Raw genomic sequence first — 12,556 nt, 5'->3', positions numbered from 1 at the left:
CGCACAGGAAGTGGTCATAGCACGGTGCAGGTCCTGATCTATCCTGCTGATACAGGCACAGGAAGTGGTCATAGCACGATGCAGGTCCTGACCTATCCTGCTGATACACCCACAGGAAGTGGTCATAGCACGGTGCAGGTCCTGACCTATCCTGCTGATACACGCACAGGAAGTGGTCATAGCACGATGCAGGTCCTGACCTATCCTGCTGATACACGCACAGGAAGTGGTCATAGCACGATGCAGGTCCTGACCTATCCTGCTAATACACGCACAGGAAGTGGTCATAGCACAGTGCGGGGCCTGACCTATCCTGCTGATACACGCACAGGAAGTGGTCATAGCACAGTGCGGGGCCTGACCTATCCTGCTGATACAGGCACAGGAAGTGGTCATAGCACGATGCAGGTCCTGACCTATCCTGCTGATACACCCACAGGAAGTGGTCATAGCACGGTGCAGGTCCTGACCTATCCTGCTGATACACGCACAGGAAGTGGTCATAGCACGATGCAGGTCCTGACCTATCCTGCTGATACACGCACAGGAAGTGGTCATAGCACGATGCAGGTCCTGACCTATCCTGCTGATACACGCACAGGAAGTGGTCATAACACAGTGCGGGGCCTGACCTATCCTGCTGATACACGCACAGGAAGTGGTCATAGCACAGTGCGGGGCCTGACCTATCCTGCTGATACACGCACAGGAAGTGGTCATAGCTAGGTGTAGGTCCTGACCTATCCTGCTGATACACGCACAGGAAGTGGTCATAGCACGGTGCAGGTCCTGACCTATCCTGCTGATACACGCACAGGAAGTGGTCATAACATGGTGCAGGTCCTGACCTATCCTGCTGATACACCCACAGGAAGTGGTCATAGCACGGTGCAGGTCCTGACCTATCCTGCTGATACACGGACAGGAAGTGGTCATAGCACGATGCAGGTCCTGACCTATCCTGCTGATACACCCACAGGAAGTGGTCATAGCACGGTGCAGGTCCTGACCTATCCTGCTGATACACGCACAGGAAGTGGTCATAGCACGATGCAGGTCCTGACCTATCCTGCTGATACACGCACAGGAAGTGGTCATAGCACGATGCAGGTCCTGACCTATCCTGCTGATACACCCACAGGAAGTGGTCATAGCACGGTGCGGGTCCTGACCTATCCTGCTGATACACGCACAGGAAGTGGTCATAGCACGATGCAGGTCCTGACCTATCCTGCTGATACACGCACAGGAAGTGGTCATAGCACGGTGCAGGTCCTGACCTATCCTGCTGATACAGGCACAGGAAGTGGTTATAGCACGGTGCAGGTCCTGACCTATCCTGCTGATACACGCACAGGAAGTGGTCATAGCACGGTGCGGGGCCTGACCTATCCTGCTGATACACGCACAGGAAGTGGTCATAGTATGGTGCAGGTCCTGACCTATCCTGCTGATACAGGCACAGGAAGTGGTCATAACATGGTGCGGGGCCTGAGCTATCCTGCTGATACAGGCACAGGAAGTGGTCATAGCATGGTGCAGGTCCTGACCTATCCTGCTGATACAGGCAGAGGAAGTGGTCATAGCATAGTGCGGGTCCTGACCTATCCTGCTGATACATGCACAGGAAGTGGTCATAACATGGTGCGGGGCCTGAGCTATCCTGCTGATACAGGCACAGGAAGTGGTCATAGCTAGGTGCAGGGCCTGACCTATCCTGCTGATACAGGCACAGGAAGTGGTCATAGCTCGGTGCAGGTCCTGAGCTATCCTGCTGATACAGGCACAGGAAGTGGTCATAGCTCGGTGCAGGTCCTGACCTATCCTGCTGATACAGGCACAGGAAGTGGTCATAGCACGGTGCGGGTCCTGACCTATCCTGCTGATACAGGCACAGGAAGTGGTCATAGCACGGTGCAGGTTCTGACCTATCCTGCTGATACACGCACAGGAAGTGGTCATAGCTAGGTGCAGGGCCTGACCTATCCTGCTGATACATGCACAGGAAGTGTTCATAGCTCGGTGCAGGTCCTGACCTATCCTGCTGATACAGGCACAGGAAGTGGTCATAGCACGATGCAGGTCCTGACCTATCCTGCTGATACACGCACAGGAAGTGGTCATAGCTCGGTGCCAGGCCTGAGCTATCCTGCTGATACATGCACAGGAAGTGGTCATAGCTCGGTGCCAGGCCTGAGCTATCCTGCTGATACATGCACAGGAATTGTTCATAGCTCGGTGCAGGTCCTGACCTATCCTGCTGATACAGGCACAGGAAGTGGTCATAGCTAGGTGCGGGGCCTGACCTATCCTGCTGATACACGCACAGGAAGTGGTCATAGCTAGGTGCGGGGCCTGAGCTATCCTGCTGATACACGCACAGGAAGTGGTCATAACATGGTGCAGGTCCAGACCTATCCTGCTGATACATGCACAGGAAGTGGTCATAGCACGGTGCAGGTTCTGACCTACCCTGCTGATACACGCACAGGAAGTGGCCATAGCTCGGTGCCAGGCCTGAGCTATCCTGCTGATACAGGCACAGGAAGTGGTCATAGCACGGTGCAGGTTCTGACCTATCCTGCTGATACAGGCACAGGAAGTGGTCATAGCACGGTGCAGGTTCTGACCTATCCTGCTGATACATGCACAGGAAGTGGTCATAGCTAGGTGTGGGGCCTGACTTATCCTGCTGATACATGCACAGGAAGTGGTCATAGCTAGGTGCGGGTCCTGACCTATCCTGCTGATACACGCACAGGAAGTGGTCATAGTACGGTGCGGGGCCTGACCTATCCTGCTGATACATGCACAGGAAGTGGTCATAGCTAGGTGCGGGTCCTGACCTATCCTGCTGATACACGCACGGGAAGTGGTCATAGCACGGTGCGGGGCCTGACCTATCCTGCTGATACACGCACAGGAAGTGGTCATAGTACGGTGCAGGGCCTGACCTATCCTGCTGATACATGCACAGGAAGTGGTCATAGCTCGGTGCAGGGCCTGATCTATCCTGCTGATACATGCACAGGAAGTGGTCATAGCTAGGTGCAGGGCCTAACCTATCCTGCTGATACAGGCACAGGAAGTGTTCATAGCTCGGTGCAGGGCCTGATCTATCCTGCTGATACATGCACAGGAAGTGGTCATAGCACGGTGCGGGGCCTGACCTATCCTGCTGATACAGGCACAGGAAGTGGCCATAGCTAGATGCAGGTCCTGACCTATCCTGCTGATACAGGCACAGGAAGTGGTCATAGCACGGTGCAGGTTCTGACCTATCCTGCTGATACATGCACAGAAAGTGGTCATAGCACAGTGCATGTCCTGACCTATCCTGCTGATACAGGCACAGGAAGTGGTCATAGCATGGTGCAGGTCCTGACCTATCCTGCTGATACACGCACAGGAAGTGGTCATAGCTAGGTGCAGGTCCTGACCTATCCTGCTGATACATGCACAGAAAGTGGTCATAGCTCTGCAGGTTCTTACCTCTTATTAGGGTGTCACATTCACAGCCTGACTTTAGAGTCTCACTGCAGAGAGGGACTTCAGACTCTGCTGGGCACCTGCTGTGGTACACCTGTTACTCTGCCACAAGCATGGGCGTATATAGAATATAGTGAGACAGCCATTGGACGCTCCTAATTTAAAGAAATGACAGCCAATCAGGAGCGGCTACCAATACCACCAATGCCGCTCCTGACGGCGGTCCAGAGGGAGAACTGAAAATATCGATGCCACTGCTTAGACTACAGCCGGGCAGCGCACATCGCTCTCTGCCCAGCTGTATTTCTTTCAATTAGGTGCGTCCAGTGGTGTGAGACATCTCCCTTGGCAACGAGCAATTCCCTTACTTTATAGCTAGGCAGCACACATCTCTCTATGCCCGGCTATCATTTCTTTAAATTTTATGCGGCTGGCGGTCTAATGGGTGGTCCGGTGCACCCCCGGACCACCCCTTACATTCGCCTATCTCCACATGTTATATTCTGGTATTATTTTAGGGTTATTAAAAAGTGACGTCATTCTGGCCAATCACAATGTTGACATTCTGGCACTGTTGACCTCCCATCCATGTCAGTATTTTGTACCACTCCCCATATTTCCACATGACACACGACTGTTACAGTTACTTTTTCCCTAATGTGGTTTAGAACATTAACAACAGACGGTTTGGTAAATGTTCCTAAATTTTTTTTTTTTCATTTTAATCATTGAAGAGACCTTAAAGAGGAAATATCCTGGTGTCAGAGTCCCAGTGAGAAGGGGGCGTGAGTAAGTCCTCAGCTCCCGGCCGCCGTGCGTTCAGCTCCCGGCCGCCGTGCATTCAGCCCTCAACTGCCAGTTGGGAGCTAATTGGCTGGACCACCATTTATCATACGTAATGCATGTGTTATCACTCATGGATAAAGGGGCTGATTAGTTTCACAGATGAACACCCCACTCCCCTGCTAACTCTGAGGATCCCATGTGTCAGAACCACTGGGCTTGTTACAATTACTCTCTGGGCCTGACACTCATGTCCTCATTGCAAGGGGATGGAGTCACCTTCAGCAGCCCTGCCAGTAAGTGTGGGCAGATACCGTTACATGTGTGCTGTATATAATCGCTGACAGGGAAGTAATAGAACCCAGGTACTATGCCTACTTGGGAGTCCCCCCCCCCCCCTCTCATGTGACATCACTGATTGTAGAGGAAGACCACCAGACAGCGGATCTTGTGGATATTCTCACCAATGTTATTTTGTTTATAGATCAACACAGAGCTGGAGATTCCGCCCACACAAATCCTGCAGGTGAGCTTCATCCCATCCTGATGCTGAGGAGGAGGAAGATCATTCACAGCGGTCAGTCCTGGCTCCAGGACACTGCACAGAGCGCCCCACAATTTCTTGTCAACCCATTTCCTATCGGATCCAACCAATAAAAGTACTTACAAATGGTGATGTGTGTTTTCTAGTGTCTGCTCTGAAATAGTCCTGACTGTGTTCCCTGTGGCAATGTGAGGAAGGGAGACAATAAATGGAGACACAGACGTGTCAGTGAGACAATAGGTCATCATTCTGTGATGTCTGAAGGCCGGACCAACATGCAGGGAATTAATCACACAGCCCTGGTGCCAGTGAGACAATTGGTCATCGTTTTGTGATGCCTGAGGGCAGGACCAACATGCAGGGCATTAATCACAGCCCTGGGACCAGTGAGACAATAGGTCATTGTTCTGTGATGCCTGAGGGCAGGACCAACATGCAGGGCATTAATCACAGCCCTGGGGCCAGTGAGACAATAGGTCATTGTTCTGTGATGCCTGAGGGCAGGACCAACATGCAGGGCATTAATCACAGCCCTGGGGCCAGTGAGACAATAATGAACCCTATGTAATAGGGTGTGAGAATAAGTGAGAGGTTTTCCATTTTTTTAAAGCAGCAATCAATTTCATGGAAAAATCAGCCTGGTTTTGCAGTGTAAATGATTGCCGCTTTAAAAAAATGGGGAAACTCTCCCAAAATCTCTCACTTTATGATTCTCACATCCTATTACATTTGTCCCAATAGGTCATCGTCCTGTGATGCCTGAAGGCAGGACAAACATACAGCATACCTCCCAACTTTTAGAAGTCCCCAGGACTCCAGTGCGGCCTGCCATGCTCGGGACCAAAAAAGGTGTGTGGCTTCAGTCAAAAGAGGTGTGGCTTTGCAGGATCTCCAATATATCAAGCCACGCCCATTTTGGGCATTATGAGGGCATGGCCAGCACTGAGAGCTGCTGGCCATGCCCTCTGTCCTGCTGCCACCCGTGAATACAGCATCTATTTACCTCTGCTCAGCAGTGCAGAGGGGACTCCCAACTGCCCCCACAGCGGGACACTGCCGGCCCTGGGCAGGACGCGGGAAAGTGATAAAAAAAAATGGGATGGTCCCGCAAAAAGCCTATGCATACAGGGCATGTATTACACAGCCCTGGTGCCAGTGAGGCAATAGGTGATCGTCCTGTGATGCCTGAAGGCAGGACAAACATACAGGGCATTGATTAAACAGCCCTGGTGCCAGTGAGGCAATAGGTGATCGTCATGTGATGCCTGAAGGCAGGACAAACATACAGGGCATTGATCACACAGCCCTGGTGCCAGTGAGGCAATAGGCGATCGTCCTGTGATGCCTGAAGGCAGGACAAACATACAGGGCATTGATCACACAGCCCTGGTGCCAGTGAGACAATAGGCGATCGTCCTGTGATGCCTGAAGGCAGGACAAACCTACAGGGCATTGATCACACAGCCCTGGTGCCAGTGAGACAATAGGCGATCCTCCCGTGATGCCTGAAGGCAGGACAAACATACAGGGCATTGATCACACAGCCCTGGTGCCAGTGAGACAATAGGCGATCGTCCCCTGATGCCTGAAGGCAGGACAAACATACAGGGCATTGATCACACAGCCCTGGTGCCAGTGAGACAATAGGCGATCGTCCTCTGATGCCTGAAGGCAGGACAAACATACAGGGCATTGATCACACAGCCCTGGTGCCAGTGAGACAATAGGCGATCGTCCTGTGATGCCTGAAGGCAGGACAAACCTACAGGGCATTGATCACACAGCCCTGGTGCCAGTGAGACAATAGGCGATCGTCCTGTGATGCCTGAAGGCAGGACAAACCTACAGGGCATTGATCACACAGCCCTGGTGCCAGTGAGACAATAGGCGATCGTCCTGTGATGCCTGAAGGCAGGACAAACCTACAGGGCATTGATCACACAGCCCTGGTGCCAGTGAGACAATAGGCGATCGTCCTGTGATGCCTGAAGGCAGGACAAACATACAGGGCATTGATCACACAGCCCTGGTGCCAGTGAGACAATAGGCGATCGTCCTCTGATGCCTGAAGGCAGGACAAACCTACAGGGCATTGATCACACAGCCCTGGTGCCAGTGAGACAATAGGCGATCGCCCTGTGATGCCTGAAGGCAGGACAAACCTACAGGGCATTGATCACACAGCCCTGGTGCCAGTGAGACAATAGGCGATCGTCCTGTGATGCCTGAAGGCAGGACAAACCTACAGGGCATTGATCACACAGCCCTGGTGCCAGTGAGACAATAGGCGATCGTCCTGTGATGCCTTAAGGCAGGACAAACATACAGGGCATTGATCACACAGCCCTGGTGCCAGTGAGACAATAGGCGATCGTCCTGTGATGCCTGAAGGCAGGACAAACCTACAGGGCATTGATCACACAGCCCTGGTGCCAGTGAGACAATAGGCGATCGTCCTGTGATGCCTGAAGGCAGGACAAACCTAAAGGGCAGTGATCACACAGCCCTGGTGCCAGTGAGACAATAGGCGATCGTCCTGTGATGCCTGAAGGCAGGACAAACCTACAGGGCATTGATCACACAGCCCTGGTGCCAGTGAGACAATAGGCGAACGTCCTGTGATGCCTGAAGGCAGGGCAAACCTACAGGGCATTGATCACACAGCCCTGGTGCCAGTGAGACAATAGGCGATCGTCCTGTGATGCCTGAAGGCAGGGCAAACCTACAGGGCATTGATCACACAGCCCTGGTGCCAGTGAGACAATAGGCGATCGTCCTGTGATGCCTGAAGGCAGGACAAACCTACAGGGCATTGATCACACAGCCCTGGTGCCAGTGAGACAATAGGCGATCCTCCCGTGATGCCTGAAGGCAGGACAAACCTACAGGGCATTGATCACACAGCCCTGGTGCCAGTGAGACAATAGGCGATCGTCCTGTGATGCCTGAAGGCAGGACAAACCTACAGGGCATTGATCACACAGCCCTGGTGCCAGTGAGACAATAGGCGATCGTCCTGTGATGCCTTAAGGCAGGACAAACATACAGGGCATTGATCACACAGCCCTGGTGCCAGTGAGACAATAGGCGATCGTCCTGTGATGCCTGAAGGCAGGACAAACCTACAGGGCATTGATCACACAGCCCTGGTGCCAGTGAGACAATAGGCGATCGTCCTGTGATGCCTGAAGGCAGGACAAACCTAAAGGGCATTGATCACACAGCCCTGGTGCCAGTGAGACAATAGGCGATCGTCCTGTGATGCCTGAAGGCAGGACAAACCTACAGGGCATTGATCACACAGCCCTGGTGCCAGTGAGACAATAGGCGAACGTCCTGTGATGCCTGAAGGCAGGGCAAACCTACAGGGCATTGATCACACAGCCCTGGTGCCAGTGAGACAATAGGCGATCGTCCTGTGATGCCTGAAGGCAGGACAAACATACAGGGCATTGATCACACAGCCCTGGTGCCAGTGAGACAATAGGCGATCCTCCCGTGATGCCTGAAGGCAGGACAAACATACAGGGCATTGATCACACAGCCCTGGTGCCAGTGAGACAATAGGCGAACGTCCTGTGATGCCTGAAGGCAGGACAAACCTACAGGGCATTGATCACACAGCCCTGGTGCCAGTGAGACAATAGGCGAACGTCCTGTGATGCCTGAAGGCAGGACAAACCTACAGGGCATTGATCACACAGCCCTGGTGCCAGTGAGACAATAGGCGATCCTCCCGTGATGCCTGAAGGCAGGACAAACATACAGGGCATTGATCACACAGCCCTGGTGCCAGTGAGACAATAGGCGATCCTCCCGTGATGCCTGAAGGCAGGACAAACATACAGGGCATTGATCACACAGCCCTGGTGCCAGTGAGACAATAGGCGAACGTCCTGTGATGCCTGAAGGCAGGACAAACCTACAGGGCATTGATCACACAGCCCTGGTGCCAGTGAGACAATAGGCGAACGTCCTGTGATGCCTGAAGGCAGGACAAACCTACAGGGCATTGATCACACAGCCCTGGTGCCAGTGAGACAATAGGCGAACGTCCTTTGATGCCTGAAGGCAGGACAAACCTACAGGGCATTGATCACACAGCCCTGGTGCCAGTGAGACAATAGGCGAACGTCCTGTGATGCCTGAAGGCAGGACAAACCTACAGGGCATTGATCACACAGCCCTGGTGCCAGTGAGACAATAGGCGATCCTCCCGTGATGCCTGAAGGCAGGACAAACCTACAGGGCATTGATCACACAGCCCTGGTGCCAGTGAGACAATAGGCGATCGTCCCCTGATGCCTGAAGGCAGGACAAACATACAGGGCATTGATCACACAGCCCTGGTGCCAGTGAGACAATAGGCGATCGTCCTCTGATGCCTGAAGGCAGGACAAACATACAGGGCATTGATCACACAGCCCTGGTGCCAGTGAGACAATAGGCGATCGTCCTGTGATGCCTGAAGGCAGGACAAACCTACAGGGCATTGATCACACAGCCCTGGTGCCAGTGAGACAATAGGCGATCGTCCTGTGATGCCTGAAGGCAGGACAAACCTACAGGGCATTGATCACACAGCCCTGGTGCCAGTGAGACAATAGGCGATCGTCCTGTGATGCCTGAAGGCAGGACAAACCTACAGGGCATTGATCACACAGCCCTGGTGCCAGTGAGACAATAGGCGATCGTCCTGTGATGCCTGAAGGCAGGACAAACATACAGGGCATTGATCACACAGCCCTGGTGCCAGTGAGACAATAGGCGATCGTCCTCTGATGCCTGAAGGCAGGACAAACCTACAGGGCATTGATCACACAGCCCTGGTGCCAGTGAGACAATAGGCGATCGCCCTGTGATGCCTGAAGGCAGGACAAACCTACAGGGCATTGATCACACAGCCCTGGTGCCAGTGAGACAATAGGCGATCGTCCTGTGATGCCTGAAGGCAGGACAAACCTACAGGGCATTGATCACACAGCCCTGGTGCCAGTGAGACAATAGGCGATCGTCCTGTGATGCCTTAAGGCAGGACAAACCTACAGGGCATTGATCACACAGCCCTGGTGCCAGTGAGACAATAGGCGATCGTCCTGTGATGCCTGAAGGCAGGACAAACCTACAGGGCATTGATCACACAGCCCTGGTGCCAGTGAGACAATAGGCGATCGTCCTGTGATGCCTGAAGGCAGGACAAACCTAAAGGGCATTGATCACACAGCCCTGGTGCCAGTGAGACAATAGGCGATCGTCCTGTGATGCCTGAAGGCAGGACAAACCTACAGGGCATTGATCACACAGCCCTGGTGCCAGTGAGACAATAGGCGAACGTCCTGTGATGCCTGAAGGCAGGGCAAACCTACAGGGCATTGATCACACAGCCCTGGTGCCAGTGAGACAATAGGCGATCGTCCTGTGATGCCTGAAGGCAGGGCAAACCTACAGGGCATTGATCACACAGCCCTGGTGCCAGTGAGACAATAGGCGATCGTCCTGTGATGCCTGAAGGCAGGACAAACCTAAAGGGCATTGATCACACAGCCCTGGTGCCAGTGAGACAATAGGCGATCCTCCCGTGATGCCTGAAGGCAGGACAAACATACAGGGCATTGATCACACAGCCCTGGTGCCAGTGAGACAATAGGCGAACGTCCTGTGATGCCTGAAGGCAGGACAAACCTACAGGGCATTGATCACACAGCCCTGGTGCCAGTAAGACAATAGGCGAACGTCCTGTGATGCCTGAAGGCAGGACAAACCTACAGGGCATTGATCACACAGCCCTGGTGCCAGTGAGACAATAGGCGAACGTCCTGTGATGCCTGAAGGCAGGACAAACCTACAGGGCATTGATCACACAGCCCTGGTGCCAGTGAGACAATAGGCGAACGTCCTGTGATGCCTGAAGGCAGGACAAACCTACAGGGCATTGATCACACAGCCCTGGTGCCAGTGAGACAATAGGCGATCCTCCCGTGATGCCTGAAGGCAGGACAAACATACAGGGCATTAATCACACAGCCCTGGTGCCAGTGAGACAATAGGCGATCGTCCCCTGATGCCTGAAGGCAGGACAAACATACAGGGCATTGATCACACAGCCCTGGTGCCAGTGAGACAATAGGCGATCGTCCTCTGATGCCTGAAGGCAGGACAAACATACAGGGCATTGATCACACAGCCCTGGTGCCAGTGAGACAATAGGCGATCGTCCTGTGATGCCTGAAGGCAGGACAAACCTACAGGGCATTGATCACACAGCCCTGGTGCCAGTGAGACAATAGGCGATCGTCCTGTGATGCCTGAAGGCAGGACAAACCTACAGGGCATTGATCACACAGCCCTGGTGCCAGTGAGACAATAGGCGATCGTCCTGTGATGCCTGAAGGCAGGACAAACCTACAGGGCATTGATCACACAGCCCTGGTGCCAGTGAGACAATAGGCGATCGTCCTGTGATGCCTGAAGGCAGGACAAACATACAGGGCATTGATCACACAGCCCTGGTGCCAGTGAGACAATAGGCGATCGTCCTCTGATGCCTGAAGGCAGGACAAACCTACAGGGCATTGATCACACAGCCCTGGTGCCAGTGAGACAATAGGCGATCGCCCTGTGATGCCTGAAGGCAGGACAAACCTACAGGGCATTGATCACACAGCCCTGGTGCCAGTGAGACAATAGGCGATCGTCCTGTGATGCCTGAAGGCAGGACAAACCTACAGGGCATTGATCACACAGCCCTGGTGCCAGTGAGACAATAGGCGATCGTCCTGTGATGCCTTAAGGCAGGACAAACCTACAGGGCATTGATCACACAGCCCTGGTGCCAGTGAGACAATAGGCGATCGTCCTGTGATGCCTGAAGGCAGGACAAACCTACAGGGCATTGATCACACAGCCCTGGTGCCAGTGAGACAATAGGCGATCGTCCTCTGATGCCTGAAGGCAGGACAAACCTACAGGGCATTGATCACACAGCCCTGGTGCCAGTGAGACAATAGGCGATCGCCCTGTGATGCCTGAAGGCAGGACAAACCTACAGGGCATTGATCACACAGCCCTGGTGCCAGTGAGACAATAGGCGATCGTCCTGTGATGCCTGAAGGCAGGACAAACCTACAGGGCATTGATCACACAGCCCTGGTGCCAGTGAGACAATAGGCGATCGTCCTGTGATGCCTTAAGGCAGGACAAACATACAGGGCATTGATCACACAGCCCTGGTGCCAGTGAGACAATAGGTGATCGTCCTGTGATGCCTGAAGGCAGGACAAACCTACAGGGCATTGATCACACAGCCCTGGTGCCAGTGAGACAATAGGCGATCGTCCTGTGATGCCTGAAGGCAGGACAAACCTAAAGGGCATTGATCACACAGCCCTGGTGCCAGTGAGACAATAGGCGATCGTCCTGTGATGCCTGAAGGCAGGACAAACCTACAGGGCATTGATCACACAGCCCTGGTGCCAGTGAGACAATAGGCGAACGTCCTGTGATGCCTGAAGGCAGGGCAAACCTACAGGGCATTGATCACACAGCCCTGGTGCCAGTGAGACAATAGGCGATCGTCCTGTGATGCCTGAAGGCAGGGCAAACCTACAGGGCATTGATCACACAGCCCTGGTGCCAGTGAGACAATAGGCGATCGTCCTGTGATGCCTGAAGGCAGGACAAACCTAAAGGGCATTGATCACACAGCCCTGGTGCCAGTGAGACAATAGGCGATCCTCCCGT

The 12,556-nt window shown here is 53.5% G+C and overlaps 1 protein-coding gene across 2 annotated transcripts in view; it reads left to right on the top strand.

Moving 5' to 3' along the window:
• Nucleotides 1-4,946, top strand: part of DRC1 (dynein regulatory complex subunit 1) — a 48,837-nt gene extending 43,891 nt beyond the window's left edge. For both annotated transcript variants that reach the window (XM_083178886.1, XM_083178885.1), the window contains exon 18: nucleotides 4,757-4,946. In XM_083178886.1, the coding sequence (XP_083035012.1) occupies nucleotides 4,757-4,819 (63 nt within the window). In that variant the 3' untranslated portion in view covers nucleotides 4,820-4,946. The remainder of the gene's footprint in view (nucleotides 1-4,756) is intronic.
• Nucleotides 4,947-12,556: the final 7,610 nt, after the last annotated feature.

The sequence above is a fragment of the Crinia signifera genome, chromosome 3, assembly GCF_055691185.1.
Source record: "Crinia signifera chromosome 3, ASM5569118v1, whole genome shotgun sequence".
NCBI classification, from domain to species: Eukaryota; Metazoa; Chordata; class Amphibia; order Anura; family Myobatrachidae; genus Crinia; species Crinia signifera.
The sequence above is the reverse complement of the archived record's forward strand: the minus strand, read 5'-3'. Positions and strand labels throughout refer to the sequence as shown.